The sequence below is a fragment of the Scyliorhinus torazame genome, chromosome 9 (assembly GCF_047496885.1).
Source record: "Scyliorhinus torazame isolate Kashiwa2021f chromosome 9, sScyTor2.1, whole genome shotgun sequence".
NCBI lineage: Eukaryota > Metazoa > Chordata > Chondrichthyes > Carcharhiniformes > Scyliorhinidae > Scyliorhinus > Scyliorhinus torazame.
Window position 1 is genome coordinate 175242952 of NC_092715.1, and position 20894 is coordinate 175263845.

At 46.4% G+C, this 20894-nt stretch overlaps 1 protein-coding gene across 4 annotated transcripts in view; it reads right to left on the bottom strand.

Moving 5' to 3' along the window:
- Positions 1–9976: 9976 nt before the first annotated feature.
- The window catches only part of cdc42se2 (CDC42 small effector 2), a 276240-nt gene continuing 265322 nt past the window's right edge, over positions 9977–20894 (bottom strand). For all 4 annotated transcript variants that reach the window (XM_072516839.1, XM_072516840.1, XM_072516842.1 and 1 more), the window contains 2 exons: positions 18884–19004; positions 9977–11936 (listed from right to left, as the gene is read on the bottom strand). In XM_072516839.1, the coding sequence (XP_072372940.1) occupies positions 18903–19004 (102 nt within the window). In that variant the 3' untranslated portion in view covers positions 9977–11936; positions 18884–18902. The remainder of the gene's footprint in view (positions 11937–18883; positions 19005–20894) is intronic.

Consider the following 20894-nt stretch of genomic DNA (forward strand, 5'->3'; position numbering starts at 1 on the left):
CTTCGATGCCCTCCATCATCTGCTCCATGATGCGATGAAATATCTCCAATGCCGAGACGATGCCGAACGGCATACGGTTATAGCAGTATCTGCCAAACGGTGTGTTGAAGGTGCAGAGCCTGGACTCATCTAGCTGGATTTGCCAGAATCCATGTGACGCATCTAACTTCGTGAAAAACCTTGCATGTGCCATCTCACTCGTGAGTTCCTCCCGCTTCGGGATGGGGTAGTGTTCACGCATTATATTCTGGTTGAGGTCCTTGGGATCAATGCAGATGCCCAGGTCTCCAGAGGGTTTTTTAACCACCACCATCGAGCTGACCCAGTCAGTCGGTTCGGTTACCCTGGAAATGATCCCCTGCTGCTGCAGCTCCTTGAGCTGTTCCTTCAGGCGCTCCTTCAGCAGAGCCGGGACCCGGCGTGGTGCATGGACCACTGGCTTGGCATCAGGTCGCAGTAGGATCTTGTACCAATATGGCAAAGTGCCCATCCTGTCAATCACATCTGGATACTAAGCGAGGATGTTGTCAATGCCAGCTTGAAGATCCACGCTGGAGGATGTCGTTGAATAAACCCGCTGCACCAGGTTTAACTTTTTGCAGACATGCGCGCCCAGTAGGGATGCCCTGTCCGGCTTGACAATTTCAAACCTTAGCCATGCATGGGTACTCCAGTTGGAGACGAGTAGATGGCAGGACCCCAGTGCCGTGATGGCATTACCGTTATAGTCCAGGAGCTGGCAGGCTGCTGGAAGGACCTTGGGGGGCTTCTTGATGCGTTTGAATTCTGCCTGTGAGAGGAGGTTGGCAGAAGCACCTGTGTCCAGCTTGAACTGGATGGAGCAGCTGTTGACCTGACTCACCGCACGCGATTCGTCCTCCGAATCCACAGCGAGGATGGACTGAATGCGAGATGAGTTAGGTGTGGCATGTTCACGTGTAGTAATGATGCCCACTCGGTAGGCGGATTCCAGGCACTCGTCCTCTGGATCCGTTGTACTGCCAGGATCAGAATCCTGTAATCGTTGTTGCACATTCTGGACGGGCCGTCGTCAGAATTGGGAGCACTGGCCTCTGACTGGTGGTGCAAACCTGCACAAGGCTGCATGGTGTCCAGGCTTCCTGCAGTTTAAACATCACCTGCCTCTTGTAGGGCAGTGTCCCTTTTAGTGGGTGTTGCTGCAGTTCGGGCACATCATGACGTGGGTGTCGTGACGCGGTGTACGTTATCACACATGCACAGTGCGGTCGGCAAACGTCTGCAGCTGCGCAGTGTGGGTGTCGGCCGCTTCGTTATCCCGTTCGCATTGCGCATGCGTGGGGATCTGGGAAAAGCGCGTGAGATGGCCGCTGTCTTCAATGCTGAGGCGCTGTATCTGGGAGATGGCCTGCACACTCTCTGCCTCGTGGGAGGCAAGCTTCTCATTTTCAGCTGATTTGTACTGGGAATACCAATTTTTTGCATGCTCATGCACTGTACATGTTTCAACCGCGACTGGCAGGGTCATACGCTTGACTTTTAAGAGCTGCTCTCTCAGAGGATCAGAGTGACCTCCAAACACGATTTGGTCTCTGATCATGGAGTCAGCAATATCACCAAAGTTGCAGGACAGCACTAGCAGGCGGAGGCTAGTTAAAAAGGCACTAAAAGATTCATCTTTACCTTGAAGATATCGTTTGAATATGTAGCGCTCGAAGATTTCATTGGTGTCCACTTCACAGTGACTATCGAACTTGTCCAGGATGGTCTGAAACTTTGTCTTGTCCTGGCCTTCGGTGAAGTTAAACGACTTGAAGAGTTCGATGGCTTGATCACCCGCTGTCGAGAGGAGAAGCGCGATCTTTCTTGCACCCTCGAGGTCTGAAGCTGCGATGTACAGCAGAAACCTTTGCTTGAATATCTGCCAGTTGGCACTGAGATTGCCAGAGGTCCTGAGCTGGTGAGCAGCCTGAATCTTCTCCATGGTGCCGGGATACATTTGCTGGTCGTCACGGAACGGACTGAGGTAAGCCACCTTAAATTAATAGTCTCCTAGTATTATGTCGTATTAGGTACACTGGTGTAACACTGGCTGCAACTGGATGCAGCATAGATTAAAAAAGATACTCCAGACCTTGAAGTTAGTTCAATCAGGTTTATTGAACTAATAGCACAGTCAGCACAGTTCTCGGTGAGTTCGACTGTCTGCTAACTTAAGTGTGGTTACTCTGACTGACTGAACCAGACTAGTTCTTAGCCACGTGGTGGAGGTGTAAGATTGTAACAACACCCTTGACTGACTCTCTAGATGTTCATCAGTGGAAAGGGGCGGAGTGTGAGTGCCTCGTGTCTTTTATAGTCAGATTCCACCCGAGTGTCCTGCCTGCTTATTGGTCATGTCCTTTTCTCTGTGTCCATTAGCTGCTTGTCTGCATATCATTATGTGTGTGTCCGCGTATCATGACTGTGCTGACAACAGGGGTACTGGAGAAGGGGGTAGTATCGCGGCGGTTTACGGGGCTATTTTGGAAGAGGAGAAGGCACCGCTAGATGGGATCAAGGCAAAGTGGGAGGAAGAGTTGGGAGAGTGTATGGAGGGGTTCTGATGAGGTGCTCCGGAGGGTGAACGCCTTTGCCTCGTTTGCGAGGTTGGGGTTGATATAGCTGGAGATGGTATATAGAGCACACCTTACAAGGGTGAGGATGAGCCAGCCCTTTGAGGGATGTAGAAGATATGCAAATGTTGCCGGGAAGGGTTGCCGCAAACCACGTTCATATGTTTTGGTCCTGTCCAAAACTGGGGGATTACTGGAAGGTTTTTGGGGTAATCTCTAAAGTGGTGCACGCGAAACTGGACCTGGGCCCTCAGGGCGCCATATTTGGGGTGTTGGATCAGCCGGGGTTGGAAATGGGCGCGGAGGCAGGTGTTGTAGCCTTTGCCTCGTTGATCGCCCAATGGCAGATCCTGTTAGGGTAGAGATCAACCTCCCCACCATGTGCCCTGGCATGGCGGGGGGACCTACTGGAATTCTTGGCTCTTGAAAAGGTCAAATTTGAACTGAGGGGAAGGAAGGAGGGGTTCTACAATTCATGGGCGTTATTTATTATGCACTTTCGAGAATTGGATTACATCGAACATTAGGGGGATTGGGGGCTGGGAGGGTTGGGGGGAGGGGGAGACTGTATGTGTTAATGGTGACTATGGGTGATTCCTGATTCCTTTCTGTTATTTGTTTATGTTAACATGCGGGCTAATGTTTGGGGGTTTGGTGGGAGGATGGGATTGTTGTTATTAATATGGGGAATAACATTACATTTGTTACTGATTATTGTTGGGTGTAAATCTGGGAGAAAATGTGAAAAAGGAGAATAACAATATTTTTTAAAAAAAACTACACGTAAACATTTATTGGTTCAACCACACGAGTAGGAACTGATTCCTTCATATGAAACTAGGCGGTGTACAGTGCAAGGTCGAGGGATTTGGTGGGATCATATTGCCAATGATTCCCCCCTTTGGGTGACCATCCCTCCTCCCCTCAGTGTATTGCACGGCAGAGAAATAGGCATAAAGTACTGTCAGAAAGGTGGGGATGAGTATACCACTTCCATAAAGGGCATTAATGATTGGCTGTTGTAAAACAATCATTGCAGATTCGGATCAATCTCTTTTCTTGCTGCCCTTTCTTCTGTGAGTCCTCAGGGTAGTATCTTAGGCCCAACCACCTTCAGCTGCTTCATCAATGTCCTTTCTTCCATCACAGGTCAAAAGTGAGAATGTTAGCTAATGTTTGCACAATGTTCAGCATCATTTGCGACTCCTCCGATACTAGAGCAGCCCATGCCCATATGAAGCAATACCTGGACATTCAGGCGTGGGCTGTGAAATGGCAAATAACATTCACACTTCACCCTGGATGACAACGAGTCATCCAGACTCGAAATGTTAGCTGCCTTCTCTCTCCACAGATGCCGTGAGACCTGCTGAGATTGTCCAGTAATTTCTGTTTATGTTTCACACGACACAAGTGCCAGCCGATGACCATCTCAAACAAGAGGGAAGCCAATAATCGCTCCTTGAAATTCAATGACATTACCATTTCTGGATGTCCCATTACTAACACAGAGGGGACTGCACCCATCAAGGTGGACACGCTGGCTGAGGTGATGGCGGTGGAGTTTGAGTCGCAATTTGCCAAATATTTTGAGCGGCATGGGAAGGAGATGATGCGAACGCTCAAACAACTGGTGGACTGGCCCCGATAAAGAAGGTTCGTGGAAAGATGCCGCAGACAGTGTGGGAGCAAGGAGAGGTGTTGAAGGGGTGGAAGAGGCATTGTTGCGAAGGCAGCGTTGTAGAATAGTGATGTGCGGTTCGGGGTGGTTTACTTGGCAAAGCTAAGACTTACGTATAACTTTATGGGCCATTTTTGAGACGGCGGAGGAGATGGAGGCATTCGTGGGGAGTATGCTGAGAGGTTTCAAGAGGAAGTGGTAGGGAGGTTTCTGGGGTGTGGGGGGGGGGGGGGGGGGTAGTTGGTTGATGGTTGACTAGGGGCAGTGCTTGGTCTCATTTGTGGGCCGGGCCAAGGGCCATTTTGGGAGGATGGTGGGCCTCGGAAGTTGGTGGGAGGGCAGGTATGCCCTACAGAGTGGTCATGGTTTTTAAAAAAAATGTTTTTATTCTCCATTTTCACATTTTCCTTCAGAATTTACACTCCACCCACACAGTAAACGGTAACAAATACAAAATCAGTCCCGTTAACAACAACAACGATCCCATCCTTCCACCACCCCAAACAATGGCCCACCTGTCAATATATGTATCCAATCAAACAAACTCTCCCAAGGTGGAAACAAAAAACAAAGGAAAAAAAGAAAAAGGAGTCCGGGACCGCCCGTGGTCACCATTAACCTATCGAGTCCACCCTCCCTCTCCCCCCCCCCCCCCCCCTCCCACCTACACTCAACACCATCCAACCTCTGAAAGAGTACCGTACATGATACCCAAGAGTTGTAAACCCCCCCCCCCCCCCCCCGACCCCAGCCGGTTCTGTCAGGCTCTGATGGCTGCAGCCCCTCCCCCCACCTCAGCGTGGAGGCCCCAGTCCGGGTCCCTTTCCCCCTTGACCAGCCCCAGAAAAGCCCCATCACTTACCTTGTCCAAATATATACAACATTGGCTCCTTTAGCCCATACACCCGCACGCAGTGAAACAAAAAAGAAAATACAGTCATGAGGTTACATCGGCACAAGGCCATTTCTCAATTCTGCCACAGTCCTTCTGCCTTCGCAAACTCCTCCGCTGCTTCCGCCGTTCCAAAATAAAAGTCCTTTCGCTTGTAAGTCACCCTCAGCTTTGCTGGATATACAATGCCGCACTGCACCTTGCTAATGTACAGTGCCCTCTTCATCCGGTTGAAGGCAGCCCACCTCCTCGCCAGCTCCACCGTAAAGTCCTGGAATACACGTATATCAGCTCCAGCACACTGCACCACCCGCTTCTGCTTGGCCCAGCACAGGACCTTCTCCTTCGCCCTGTACCTACGGAAGCACAGAGTCACTACCCTTGGCGGCTCACTCGCCTTTGGTACAGGCCTCCATGACCGATGAGCCTGATCCAGTTCATATCGGGAGGGATCCTCCCCCTTCCCCAATAGTTTCGCCAGCATCGTGGCAAAATTCTCAGTTGGCCTCGGTCCTTCAACTCCTTCGGGCAGCCCCACAATCCTCAAATTCTGTCGCCTGGATCTGTTTTCCAGGTCTTCCATTTTTCCTCGCCGATCCTTGTTAATCTCCATCACCTTCCGCATCTCCTTCCATGCTGCAATAATGTCTCCTCCACTTACTTCAGCACCTCCCCTTGCTCTTGCCCCTCCGTCACTGCGCCGTTGTCACCGGGGAAATCGCCTCCTCCACCAGCACACTCAAAACCTCTCTCATCGTCTTCCTCATTGTCTCCATGTACTTTGTAAACTGCCTTTCGAATTCTGCAGCCATCACCTTAGTTATTTCTTCTGCCGTAAGCAATGCGGCCTCCCCTGGTGCTCCAGCCTCCATTTTCCTTGGTGACCCTACGGTGACCTTTCCACTCCCCGACGGACCTTCAGCTGTTTTTTTTCCAGCCGTTTTTTTGCTCACCCTCGACATTTTCCTTTACTGTGCCTTCTCCCTGCTTTTTCTGCCTCCGTGGACACTGGGACCGGGTTTAAAGCCCCGAAAATGTCGTTCCCGAACGGGAGCCCTCCATTGTGCGGCTGCCTCCCGCCCGGTCACCGGAAGTCTCCAGGTTGGTCATGCTTGATAGGAGGGGGGCGCAGGTGGTTTAAGAGACCCCCAGTGAAAATAGTTACATGGAACATTCGGGGGTTGGGTGGACCAGTGAAGCGGGCGAGTCTTTTCGCATTTAAAGAATCTGAGAGCCGATGTGGTGTTGTTGCAGGAGACTCATTTGAAGGTGAAGAACCAGGGGCGGGATTCTGCGGGGCGGGCAACTCCGGCGCCGAAGAGTGGCGTGAACCACTCTGGCGTCGGGCCGCCCCAAAGGTGCTGAATGCGCCGCACCTTCAGGGGCTAGGCCGGCGCTGGGGTGGTTTGCGTCGCGCCGGCGGGGAAGGGGCTTGGCGCCATGCCAATCGGCACCGAAGTGCATCCGCCGGCTGGCACGAGTTGGTGGCGGGGGGGGGGGGTTTATCTCCGCGCGGCCATGGCAGAGGACCACAGCGGCCCACGCAGAAGAGTGCCCCCCACGGCACAGGCCCGCCTGCGGATCGGTGGGCCCCGATCGCAGGCCAGGCCACTGTGTGGGCACCCCCCCGGGGCCAGATCCCCCTGTGCCCCCCCCCCCCCCCCCCCCTGCGCAGCCAGGTCCCGCTGGTAAGTACCTACTCTAATTTACGCCGACGGGACCGGGCGAAAATGGGCGGCCTCTCGGCCCATCGGAGGCCAGAGAATCGCCAGGTGGGGCCGCTGCTATTTTCCATATTTCAACTACCCTGCCCACTACTCTGTTCCTAGCCCCCTTACCGAAGTGGACAGGAACCCCATATCAATTAAGGGTTCATTCTCTTGAAAAGTTGAACTTTAATGTTTCTTCCGGAGGCGGGTTTCTATTCCAAAAACAGAACCAGCTCCTGTTTCCTCGTCTCCTTGATGAAGATGCAGCCCGATGTCCCTCTCACCATTACTATGGCAACAGAAGGCATGGTGGGCGTTTAGGCACTGAAACCTAAATAATTCACAAGAAACTTTAAATTTACATTTAAAATTAACAATTTAACATTGGAAATCCCAACAGCTAGTTTTTTCCTCATAAGCCCATCCTTAACAAGAAACTTCCTTTATCCTAGAATTGAGACTTTTATTTGATCCTTGGGTGCAAAGGCTTTCCGGTTACTCTGGGTGAACTCTGCGTGTTAGACACAAGAGTAATACAGTTGCCATTTTCACCCTGCTCCCATCGAAGTATATTTTGCAGAGGGCAACTTTACCACATGACAACCAATTGGAAAGCTGATCTGTCAACTGACCTGGAATAAATTCTGGAGAAATGCAGAAAAAGAGAAGGAAACGGAATGTGACATTGGGAATGATGGTTTACACTGTTCTATAACAACTGGTCAGAGAATTTACAAACGGCATTGAAGCAAGAGCAGCAGACAAAAATCTTTTTCAAACATGTTATGCAGCTTAAGCCACTCAATAAAAGCCCTGTGCTAAATGTTTGTTTGTTTGGGAAGATGTTTTATGGTTCAGTAGTTTGCATCGGGAATGAGCGCTGATTATTTTTTTTTCATAGTCTTTATTGTCTCAAGTAGGCTTACATTAACACTGCAATGAAGTTAATGTGAAAAGCCCCGAGTCGAGGAAGAATTCAGAATGTCCAAATTACCTCACAGCGTGTCTTTCGCGACTTGTGGGAGGAAACTGGAGCACCCAGAGGAAACTCACGCAGGTATGGGGAGAACGTGCAGACTCCGCACAGACAGTGACCCAAGCCGGGAATCGAACCTGGGACCCTGGTGCGGCAACAGTGCTAACCACTATGCTATGGTGCCTCCCATATGAGGTGCTTGGGGACAAAGCTTGGTCCCTGTAGCTTGGATTAAAATTAATTTATTAGTAATTTATGAAACAAAAATTACCAATGAACAGACGTGCAAGAATTGAGCCAGTAGATTTGAAATTCATCTTGAATATCATGCAATATGGATGAAAAGCAATGATTGTTCGAATATGGTTAGGTAAAGGTAAAGTTGCATAGTCCTTGATGACCAGAGACTTCTTTCCCCTTTGACATGGAGAGCTGACTGGTTGGATTTAACTTGAGGATCAGCACACCTCAGGCAAGGGCAAAGTTGAGAAGACGGGGCCTTCATGAATAACCTCAGCCGGTGCAGGAATTGTACCCGTTCTGCTGGCCTTGCTCTGCATCACAACTCAGCTGTCCAACCAAGTGGGCTAAACCGACCCCCAATATGGTTACTACTACCATTGTTAATCAACAAATGTTTTGAATACTGACAGGGCTATGAGAAAACAGCAGGACAGTGATACAAATTGGACAGATCGTCCAAACATCAGGCAGAGACACGGTCGGCTGAAATATCTTAAATGATTTCACAACTTATTGACTTGAGCTGCAGCACACTCCAGCCAATCAGAAAATTTAACTACTAGCACCACACATGAAAATATACTGCATCATGCTGAGTCCTTGTGGAAAGAATTAGACAATTAAACCTAGTAGTAGGTCTTTTGTGTTTCTCACTGTAAGCCAGGTGTAGCTTTACCCCATTTAGAATAGTTTATGTGCATGGCTTATCCTTTGGTATAATAAGCATATTTACTAAATCAATATATGCAATGTATGTTTTCCTCCTCTCCTGAACCTCTCATCCTCAGTTAACCGAAGTAACTCCAAAGCCCAGAACCAAACATTAAAAAAAAAATTAAAAAATTTAGAGTACCCAATTAATTTTTTCCAATTAAGGGGCAATTTAGCGTGGCCAATCCACCTACTCTGCACATCTTTGGGTTGTGGGGGCGAAACCCATACAGCCACGGGGAGAATGTGCAAACTCCACATGGACAGTGAACCAGGGCCGGGATCGAACCTGGGACCTTGGCGCCGTGAGGCAGCAGTGCTACCCACTGCGTCACTGTGCTGCCCTGACCAGAACCAAACATGTAATCGACCACCATGATCCATGCTTGGCCAATTAATTGGGACACCAATGTCTTAAGGCCTGTGTGTTGTGGATGGGGGAATATTGCAGGAAAATAATCACTTTCCCATATGGAGCTCAGCCTATCATCCATCCATTTATAGGTTTGTGAAATTTAGTTTAACAGCATACTTTTGGAGCCTGTAAAGTTATGCTGAAGTACATGGAACTCGTTTCATTTTAATATTTGAAATATTAGAACCCTTCCAGAATTTTGTAATTGGCTTGAGAGATAGAACTATAATCAGCTTCAAAAAGCACATGTCAAAAAACAAACTTTCTGAGGATGCTCAGGTTCCCCGTGGAAATAAATCTGTTGCCTCCAGTAACATAACCTCTTCAATAATTTCTAAATCTACCAATGCTGCAAATTAAACTTGTATATTTCAAGGGATTTTCCCCCACTGGAATTGAATAAAAACATTGGAATATTGGCTTAAATTATGACAAGCCCACATCCGACAGCACTTTCAGTCTAACTCCTCTTCTTCACAAGTCACAAGGCCGATGTTTGGCTGACCAGCTGATCAACTACTGCTCATTTTTTTCATGTTGGCATTTATGCTTCTAGTGTCCATGTTCGTGCGTTCTCCTTCTGAACGGGTTCACAAAGCTCATCAGTTTAATTCCTGAACACCGAGCTCCAGTAGAGTTGGAGAATTATGTTACTGACTTGCATTCTGTCATGCCAGTGAGTCTGTTACTCAATGGGGGTCCTAGACTGACATGCAGGCCAGTGAGATCAATTAGTGGACAGTGTACAAGAGATCTGCAAGAGCAAATGACACCTTTATTTTAATCTGAAGTCACTTTGAAACTATAAGCCATTATGGACTAAACCAATTTCACTCAAGAATGAAGAACCTGTACAAAATTGTATGCATTATAAAAATATGCTAAATCAACTTTTCAGTTACGCAGCTGACAAAGTTATTTGCCTGCATATGAATGATAAATTATATTTCAATTAATGGCTTGGCTATGGCAGCACTAAGTGATGACAATCTGCACACCTCTTTACATAACATTTACCACAGACAGCTTAGAGGACCAGTCCTGGGATGCATTCAAATCAGTCATAACAACATATCCCAAAGGCAGGCAAGCCACAGTATCCAGCTAATTCATTCAAGTAATTATTTTACTACTCATTCATATTTCAAAAATACTTTATATCTTGGTGTCAGACATTCTGTCACAATTTGTACTGTACTGCTCCATGAAATAAAAGTTTCCCTATTCTTTACACATATGCATCACAGTTTCCTGCAGTTCAGTACTTAGCAAATTATTCTGGGTTCTGATGATTTGGCACTAAAATACTAGCTCTAAAACTACTTAAAATATTACTTGAGTCACATTTCACAGAGTACGTTCTTGAGTCAAGCCAATGTTTTGCCTACTGAAAACAAAATTTTGATGCAGCTCTGCTTTTAAAATCACCAAACCATGCACAATTAACATTATGAAACAGTGCAATATTAGTACATCGTTATGAGTGGAATGGGAAAAAAATATGCCTTTATTAACCTGAGCAAGATATTTGCTTTCTTATGCTGGAGAATGAAAGCCACCCTGTTGGACAGAATTTTCTCTGGAGTTTGTTCAGACAGCTCACAAAATTGCCTGTGGACTTGCACAATTCCATATCGTACCCTCCCCTCCCCCTACCCACCCCCGGAAAAAGTTTTTTTTTTGTTGTAAAAAGTTTGATGTTCACCCAAAGAGCTGCAGAGAAAAGTCTACAAAACTGTACAGAAATTGATGTGCACTGCACTCTGGGGTGCAAGCAGGTTTAGAAATTCAGAATCCAGGCATTTAAAAAAAAACAGCTGTCGTAATACAACTAAAGGGTGCTATGCAGAACACTACCACATCACTGAATTGCCTGTGTAACTGGTCTGGTTACCTGCTCATGGTCAAATGCATTTTAAAAATTCTATTCATATAAAATGCAGGAGTATGCTGAATTGCACATTTACCACAGGCCATCATACAAAAATGCCAGTTAATATTTTCAATTATTTTTTAAAACAGGAATTAGATAAACTGAACAAATATAAAAGTATGCAGGCAGCTAGGCTGAGAGGAATGGGACTTGGCAGGGAAAGAAGCAGGGCATTTAGCGAAGCTGGCATGCTGGGGCTAGAAACTTGTCAGCAATAGTATCATCATTCCGCTGCAACAAATACTTTGGCATCAGTGAGCCACTGGACTGAGCTACATTTCATGCAGTCATCTACCATGCTGACTTTCTTAGTGGGAGCGCAATAATGTAATTGTGCTTTCAGGTTCCAGACCTTCAGACATCCTTAATAATAAACTAAAATTGCAAACGAATAAAAAAAACTGCAACAAAAAAGGAAAAAATGCTGCATGATTTGAGAAAGATGTACAAATTAAAAAATATACAGTAATGCTTTGCTCTGGCGCTTGTAGACCTTGAAGAGAAGACCATGCTAAAATTCCATTTGTATTCTTTTAAAAAAATATGAGAAGCTATGTCCATAACTTCGGCAAAGGCCAAATCCATGCAAGTCACTGAGGGGCGGGGCAGGACCACCTCAATAATGACATCTTCAGAGCAGAACACGAGACTCCAACCGATGAACAGCCACAGAAAGAAGTGATGGGTTGTTGTTAGGCCTTTCTCATCATGAAGAACTCAGAGAAACAGTCACCAAAGTTAAAAGGAGGATGAGAGGAGGAAACACATGAACTCAGAAGAATCTGTGGAAAATAAAACATACGTTCTGTTAGAATATATATCACCTGATTCTGCTTTGACTCTTTAGGCAGGCAAGATGGATTGTTATAATGTTAGGGCATTAACAATGTACATTTATAGAGTAGCACTGCTGCCTCACGACGCCGAGGATCCGGGTTCGATCCCAGCTCTGGGCCACTGTCCGTGTGGAGTTTGCACATTCTCCCCGTGTCTGCCCCACAACACAAAGATGTGCAGAGTAGGTGGATTGGCGATGCTAAATTGCCCCTTAATTGGAAAAAGAAAGAATTGGGTATTCTTAAATTTAAAGAAACCCATTTATATAGTAATAAAATTAAAATACTGCAGATGCTGGAAATCTGAAATAAAAACAGAAAATGCCAAATAACTAAGCAGGTCTGACAGTATCTATGGAGAGAGAAAAACAGAGTTGATATTTTGAGTTTTTATGACTCTTCAGAGCTGAACTGGGCTAGAAATGTGATGGACAGGGAGGAGAAGGTGGAGTAGAATAGAAGGTCAGGGATAGGTGAGAGCTAAAGAGAGATTGACAAGGGGAACAAGACAAAGGGAATATCAATGGCAGCAATAAAGACTAAAGGTGTTGATAGTGCCACAAGAGTAAAATAGCGGAATGTGTTAATAGGAGAACAAAGATCAGTGTTCAGTGAAACCAAAACTACCAAACAAGTGACAGATGACTCTGTGGGGGAGGGGGTGGGAAAAGAGAGTTCACATTCTAAAGTTGCTGAACTCAATCCAGAAGGCTGTAAAGTGACTAATCGGAAGATGAGGTGTTGTTCCTCTAGTATGCGTAGGGCCAAAGACAGAAATGTGGGCATGAGAGCAAGATGGTGAGTTGTAATGGCAAGGGTCAGGAAGGTTGGGGTCATGCTTGCGGACTGAGTGAAGGTGTTGCGCAAAGCAGTCACCTAGTTCGCGTTTAGGCTCGCAGTACAGAGGAGATCGTATTAGGAGCAGCGAATACAAAAGACCAAATTGAAGGAAGTTCAAGTGAGATGTTGCTTCACCTGAAAGGAGTGTTTGGGGCTTTGGAGGTGGAAGAGGCTGGTGTTACACTTCTGTGATTTAATGGGAAGGTACCGTGGGAAGGGAATGAAGGGTTAGGGGTGATGAAGGAGTGGACCATGGTGGAACGGTGGGACTGATCCCTGCAGAATGCTGATGGGGAGAGGTGGCAATGTGGGTGAGGAGAAGATGCGTTTCATGGTGGCATCATGCTGGAGTTGGCAAAGGATGATATTTTGAATGCGGAGGCTGGTGGTGTGAAAAGTGAGCACAGTGAGGGCAGAGATGCAGGAGATGGATCAGACACAGTTCAGCACTCTGTCAACCAGTAGGGTGGGGGGAAATCATGGTCGAGGGAAAAGTCAGACATGCCAGAAGCGCTATTTTCAACGTTGGCATCATTAGAACAGACGCAATGGCAGCAGAGGAACTGGGAGAATGGAATGGAGTCCTTACAGGAAGCGGATGTGAGAAGCTGTATTCGAGGTAGCTGTGGGAGTTGATGGGTTTGTAATGAATATTGGTGGTCATTCTATTACTGGAAATGGGGACAGAAAGGTCAAGGAAGGGACGTGTCGGAGATGGATCATGTGAACGTGAGAGAGGGTGGAAATTGGAAGCAAAATCAATAAATATTTCCAGGTCAAGACGAGGGCATAAATTGACACCAATAAAGTCACAGACGTAACGGAAAACAAATTGTGGGAGAGGGCCGGAGTTGGACCAGAACACAGATGTTCCACATACCCCACTAAGACGTGCATAACTGGGGTCCATGTGGATACCCATAGCTACACATTTTGTTTGCAGGAAGTGAGAAAAGTTAAAGAAGAAATTGTTGAGTGAGAAAGCTCTAGCCGAGAGCACGAAGAGCATTTATATAATGGGCGAGATTCTCCGATATTGAGGCCAAGTGTTTGGGCCGTCGTGAATGCCGTCGCGTTTCACGACGGCGTGAACAGGGCCCAGGCACGACCTATTCTGGCCCCCACAGGAGGCCAGCACGGCGCTGGAGCAGTTCATGCCGCTTCAGTCTCCTTACGCGGCGCCAAATGGGCGCCGTGCCAACCCGCGCATGCGCAGTTCAATTCTGCGCATGCGCAGTTAGGCCGCGCCATCCTGCGCATGCGCGGGGAACTTCTTACGCGCGCCGTCCCCGACCCAACATGGGGTCGGTGTTCAGGGGCCGGCCGCGCAAAGAAGTAGGCCTGGGCGTGGAGAAGAGGCTGGCCCGCCGATTGGTGGGCCCCAATCGCGGGCCAGACCCCATCGGAGGCCCCCCCCGGTGAAGGAAACCCCCCCCCACCCGCAGCGTTCCCGCAGAGATCCCGCCGGCAGCGACCAGGGGTGAACGGCGCCGGTGGGACTGTCATTTTGTTCGCCGGCCGCTCGGCACATCCAGGCCGGAGAATCGCTGCTCGCTGTTTGCGGCGATTCTCTGAGCGGCCCAGCACGATTCTCGCGGCGTTGGTTTCGGGGGGGGGGGGGGGAATCGCGTGCGGGTGTCGGGGCGGCGTGACTCGCGCAGCGCCCCCGAAATTCTCCCACCCGGGGGGGGGGGAGAAATACCGGCCAATGTCTTTAATGTAGAAACATCTCTCAAGGCACATCGCAGGGTGTGATCAAATAAAAGTGGAGTTTGAGTTGAAGAAGGATAAGTGACCAAAAGCTTGATTTAAGGGGAGGGTCTTGAGAAGGGTCTTCAAGGAATTCAGGGAGGTGGAGAGTTCCATGGGAAATTTCAGATTGTGGGACTTAAATGCCTGAAGGCATGGCCAATAATGGTGAAGGTGTGGAGGCTGGAGGATGCACAAAGTGCCGGAATTGCAGTAAAGCAGCTGGTTGGAGTGGATAGAGGGTAGTGTGACTCATGGACATTATAGAGATAGGAATAGGTGAGAACATGAAGGAGTTTGCACAAGTGGGTGAGGATTTCCACAAACACAAATGTGATGGGCAATTTCACTCATTGCAGGCTAAGACATGGCTAGCAGAGTTTGAGATAAACTGAAGTTCTGGAGAGTTGAGACCTGGCATGAAGGTCCTAAAAGGCAAGTCTGAGATTTTTAGCAGCACATAGACTGAAGTGCGGAAGGGGAGGGAGAGGTTATAGAAGAGGGAGCAGTTATAGAGGGGAAAGTGCAAGCATGGTTTGTTAAGGAAACAAAGGTAGTTTTAAGGAATTTATATCTAAATGGGTAAACATTAGAAATAAGGTCTAGTTTTAGGTGGGTTTACTTTAATGTTTCTGTGCCTGAAAGAAACTCAGTTAGATTTCATGCTGGATAAAAATGTTTGTATGTGTGGTGGTTAGTTTCAGTTCCAGCTGGGACTCGATTACATTTAAAGAGCTGCGGCGTGAAAGGTAAACATAGTTGCTTAACAATGAGGAGCCCTTGTAAGGTAAAGCAAAAAGCTTTATTTGTTCTTTAGTCTTAGCTGGAAGCTACAGCAGTTGGAGACAGGAACAGAGCGAAAATGCAGCGCTCATAGCTCTGCTCAAGCAATAAAATGCAAGAATGCAATCTTCAGAGGAACTAAAGGACAGTTGGTTTTAGAAACTTGGAAATAGAACAGGATAATGTAGAGCTTCTGCTCCCCTTTTACCAGTGAATCCAGTCAAGGATTTTACTCCAATCTATCAGGGTTTCTTAATCTTGACTGACTTCCAGTGTTGACACAAACTCTGATATCCAGCCAATACGGTCTTCCCAATTACTTTAAAATTGTACTAAGACATTCCAAATTTTAGGATTACTTTGGAAACCTTCAGAATCACTTAAGAAACCTTAGAAAATTATCTCCCCACCAGCCAATTCCTTCTAAGCTTTGTCTGTGCTTAGTTCTATGAAAACTAAGCACAGACAAAGCTTAGAAGGAATTGGCTGGTGGGGAGATAATTTTCTAAGGTTTCTAAAGTAATCCTAAAGGTTTCTTAAGTGATTCTGAAGGTTTCCAAAGTAATCCTAAAATTTGGAATGTCTTAGTACAATTTTAAAGTAATTGGGAAGACCGTATTGGCTGGATATCAGAGTTTGTGTCAACACTGGAAGTCAGTCAAGATTAAGAAACCCTGATAGATTGGAGTAAAATCCTTGACTGGATTCACTGGTAAAAGGGGAGCAGAAGCTCTGTTCACAAGAATGTTTGGAAAACATGGACTAGATTTCGGAACGCAAACCGCTAATGGAAAGCACGATTAAGAGAAAAGATTCTAATGTGTGTTTTTGGAGGTAGAGTTTGGAAACTCTCCCGGGACAATCATCGGGGGGGATTCTGAGGAGAAATCCACAGGTACTAACTTAGGTTCACATTGGAGTGTGTATTTGATCACAGCCAATCTGCGTGTTTTAAAAAGGACTCTGTATGTTCATGAGACCATTGTAGCTTCAAATGTACTGTGTCACGCTTATTAATTTTAAAATCTGCGTGTAATTGTTAACCTAAGGGGGGTGTAAAGCAGTATTATAATACAATCTTTTCATGTTTAATAAAAAATTTTGTTTGTTGTTAAAACTATCAGCGGTCCTGTGACACTGTTCCTACACGTTTGATTAAAAGAAGTACAAGTTATGGTCTTTTGAGCCAGGGTTCAATTCTGGTCGCCACACTACCAGAAGGATGCGGAGGCTTTAGAAAGGGTGCAGAAGAGATTTAGCAGGATGTTGCCTGGTATGGACGGCATTAGCTATGAGGAGCGCTTGAATAAATTTGGTTTGTTCTCACTGGAACGACGGAGGTTGAGGGGCGACCTGATAGAGGTCTACAAAATTATGAGGGGCATACACAGAGTGGATAGTCAGAGGCTTTTTCCCAGGGTAGAGGGGTCAATTACTAGGGGGCATAGGTTTAAGGTGCGAGGGGCAAGGTTTAGAGGAGATGTACGAGGCAAGTTTTTTTACACAGAGGGTAGTGGGTGCCTGGAACTCACTGCCGGAGGAGGTGGTGGAAGCAGGGACGATAGTGACATAAGGGGCATGTTGACAAATACATGAATAGGATGGAAATAGAGGGATACGGACCCAGGAAGTGTAGAAGATTTTAGTTCAGGCGGGCAGCATGGTCGGCACAGGCTTGGAGGGCTGAAGGGCCTGTTCCTGTGCTGTACATTTCTTTGTTCTTTGTTGGTTCCATTCTGGGATCTTCCCGTCCAGTTATAACATTAACTGGGATTGTAAACAGTTCATCACGAGATAGTGGCTGGGGGGGGTGGTGGAACTGGTGGTACGAGTACAGAACAAAAAAAATGATGACTTTAGTCTCCTCACTGTTGAACTGCAAGTCATCTAAGGCTGTCGGACAAGACAGAAGCAATGGTTAAATCGAAAGAGGGGGCGGGGAAGGTCAATCGGTGCTAGAATTCTTTAATGTTCCAAAAAGGCATGATTATGTCTGAATGCTGACTGCAAAATCAACAACCAGCAAAAATGACATCAGTAGAACGAGAAACTAAATATTTTTCAGCAACACCACGTTCAGCGTGATTGATGGTGACCAGTTCACTATGCATCTCCCTCAATACAGTCACATCATTAAATATTTTGTGCCCCTTCTCCTCTCTGTGTTGTTGATTGCCAACAAGCATCCTCATCCAAGGAAGAAGATTGGCAGTCTCAGGGATTATTTTATGCCCAACATTAATATTACTCAGCTGTGGGCAGTAAGAGACAGGACTGAGTAGCGCAGGGCTAGGTAGAGTTCCACGAGACTTAGGCTTCTGCCCAATTTCAGAGAAACCAGTGGAAAGGAGGAGAGAAAAATCGGTAATTGATGACTTATTGGTATGAACTGTCCAATGTCATCCTCAGACATATCGATCTGCAAGTTTACAGGTTAAATTTCTAATGTGTGCTAAACTAGTTGATCTCAGCCGTGAAGAACAGTAGGAGCATTATAATTGGTCTCAGTATTCCTCAGCCAGGGAGGAGAACATTCAGCCAGAGTTCCTCCTTCTGATCACTCTCCAGTGATTTCTCCTGGAAGGTTCACAGGTTTTGGCATTGATCAAATATAGAATTCAACTTTGTGACAGTTCTCTCGTTTAAATAGTCCGTCCTGTATCACTATCAGGAATTTTACACCCCTCCTTAAGCTTACAGCAGGTCCATGGGGTGGGGACACACAAACATCAGGTGGGATGGCAGGGGACGCCATGCTTCTTAACAGCTGCTCCTCCTGTCACAATCACTGGTAAAATACCACAGCCTGGGGATGGCCTTGCCACATGGTAAGGTTGCCAATTAAATCCTGGTGGCTGGGCTATGGGCTTGAAAGTGCTCCCCACTGCTCAACATCCTGTGCCCAAAGAAGGGGCTCCCAGGCAAAAGGTCAGCCCTTATTTGAAGTTCCACCCTTGGCCCCCTGATCACTGCCTCCTCACCCTCACTGGGGCACCCCATTTAGCTACACTGACTGCAGTCCCAGCAGTGGCCATTGCTCCCAGTGACACTGTTGGGTCTAGAGAACTGCCAGCCATCTGATCAGATGGAAGGTCGTGGAGGTGGGACATCGTCCCTCACTGGGGTGGAAGCCACAACCTCAGAAATTAACTGCTTAATTCCCATAAAATAGCGTTGTGGCTTCCTGGCCCAGTGGAGATGGGCTCGTCCCTGATATTTAGTTGGTGGACGGGGCCACTGTCTTTATGTAGAAGACTATAAATAACGGTAGTTAGAAAATTTTCCTGGATCTGCAACCATGTGAGCGAGTGCAGCGGAGTTCAGTCCCAAGCAACCCCTTGTTAAAATGTCTTCGACTGTGCACTACAGCTTGTGTGTGACATGTTTATCTCAGTTGTCCTGCTGAACTATCAGGTTCAAATTGTTTATGAAGGGGAGTTCTTGTCTCCTCACAAGCTGTGACATCCTGTTTTAAATGAGGCATTTATATTCATTTTGGGAGCCGAAGCCTTTGTACTTACCACAGGTTTTATTTAAATGTTATCCAGCCTTTGTGTCCACGAGCTGCATCTGAACATTAACTGGTATGGGAGGACCTGCATAACCGCCCTTGGACTGCATTTGGTTTTGAATTGAGCTCACCTACAGATAGAAACAGAAGAGGTCAGATGCAAATTGGCTAGTTTTGACAGCGCTCGACTACCACATCTGCCCCTTGCGTGCTGTGAGAAGATGCCCATCGGCGGGCTCACTGAAATTTTCACATACGTCTTACTGAGCAAGTGTTCCATTGTCAGATTGCAAGGGTGATGCGGACAATGACTGACTGCTTTTGTTCCTATCTCATGGTTACAGCTGAAATCAATGGCACAAAGGCGAGAGATTTCATTAACCTCTGCTGAAGTCCGAGAACTTACAATTGGTCATTTTGAGACAGAAGATAAATTGAGTGCCCTGAAGCTGATGTATTCTGCTAAGTGCTGAGGGGATAATGTCTGCCTTTCAGATGATATATCCACATTATTTGGTGCTTGATTTGCCCTTTGATGATCGAAGGACTTTTTGACTTCCTCACAAGTGAAAGAATAAATGGAATGTGAAGTTACCTCGTGGGATAATCTGTTTACTTTAAAAGTTGTTATTGTTCATCTCTGAACATGTACCACAGGAGATAATTTGCATGGATTTAATTTGGCAATTAATTAACCACAGCGTCAGGGTGGCACAGTGGTTATCACTGCTGCCTCTCGGCACTGAGGACCCGGGTTCGATCCCAGCCCTGGGTCACTGTCCGTGTGGAGTTTGCACATTCTCCCCATGTCTGCGTGGATATCACCCCCACAAACCCAAAAAGATGTGCAGGGTAGGTGAATTGGCCACGCTAAATTGCCCCCGAATTGGAAAAAAAGAATTGGGTACTCAACATTTTAAAAAAATTAACTAAGGAGTATTTATAAATGTATGATTTTGTTTCAAATAAGACCAAATAAGAAGGCTTTGCTTCTAGTCAAGAGAAGTATTTTTCATTTTGAGGGCACCCTTAGGCAAGAAGACATTTTGCAGTTACATCAGGATTTTCTTCTTCTCACGGAGCCATTTCATGCAAAAATTTGCATTCCAAATTTGAATCACCAAACTTCTCATTGGACAAACCTGCTAATTAGTACTTTAGCTACTTGAGAAGTGCAAAAGAAGCAATATCTGTATTACAGGTGTGATGTGATTTCCCATTTTCCTGTTATTTCCGCTAACCAAGCTGTGTTTCACAAAACAGAAGAACTGAGCCAGCTGTTGAAATCTGTACAAAAAGGATTATTAATCTCTTCTCTGCAAAAGATGAAAATGTCTTTAAAAAAATCTTAAAACTTTCCTCTTTTTACCAGAGATTTATCTGTAACTGTCGCAGTCCAGAAGGGGCATTTGATTCCAAGTTCATCTGTTTGCTCATTAACCATGAGTATTACAGTGATTACAAGCCTATCAGAACAATTCTGTAACCCTTCTTGCATCTAATAAAAAATAGCAGCGAGAAATCTGCCTTTTGTGAAATTGATGTTTTACAAAGGTTATTGTTCCCACTTTGGGGTCTCGACAGTGCCAAGCACTATTCCCTAAACAAAAACCTCAGGCAGGATAGCTGCTCCCAGGCCTTAGCTTTGACATTCTGGAATAAGGTGTTAGGTGTGTGCAGAAGCAAGCCTTGGTCAATTTCCTATCAGATTTCCACTCTTGTTTTCCCTGACTGCTTGGCCCATCTCACTTACACAAGCCCAGGTATGACAGGGAAACGCACATCCTAACATTGCACTGTAGTACAATGCGCTGTATCTTCACTTTGCATAGTTGCATAGTTAGCCCCAGTGCGCCAAAGAATGTTGTTGAAAGACTGCTGCAGTTTGAAAGCTCAGGCAATAAAGTGCATCACAGCCATAGTAAAGAGATGTTTCACTAAAATGCTGCAGCCTTCCCAAAGACGATCATTTTGAACCACGTACTATTCGTAAACTGAAATTACAGCTCAGAAGTAGTTTG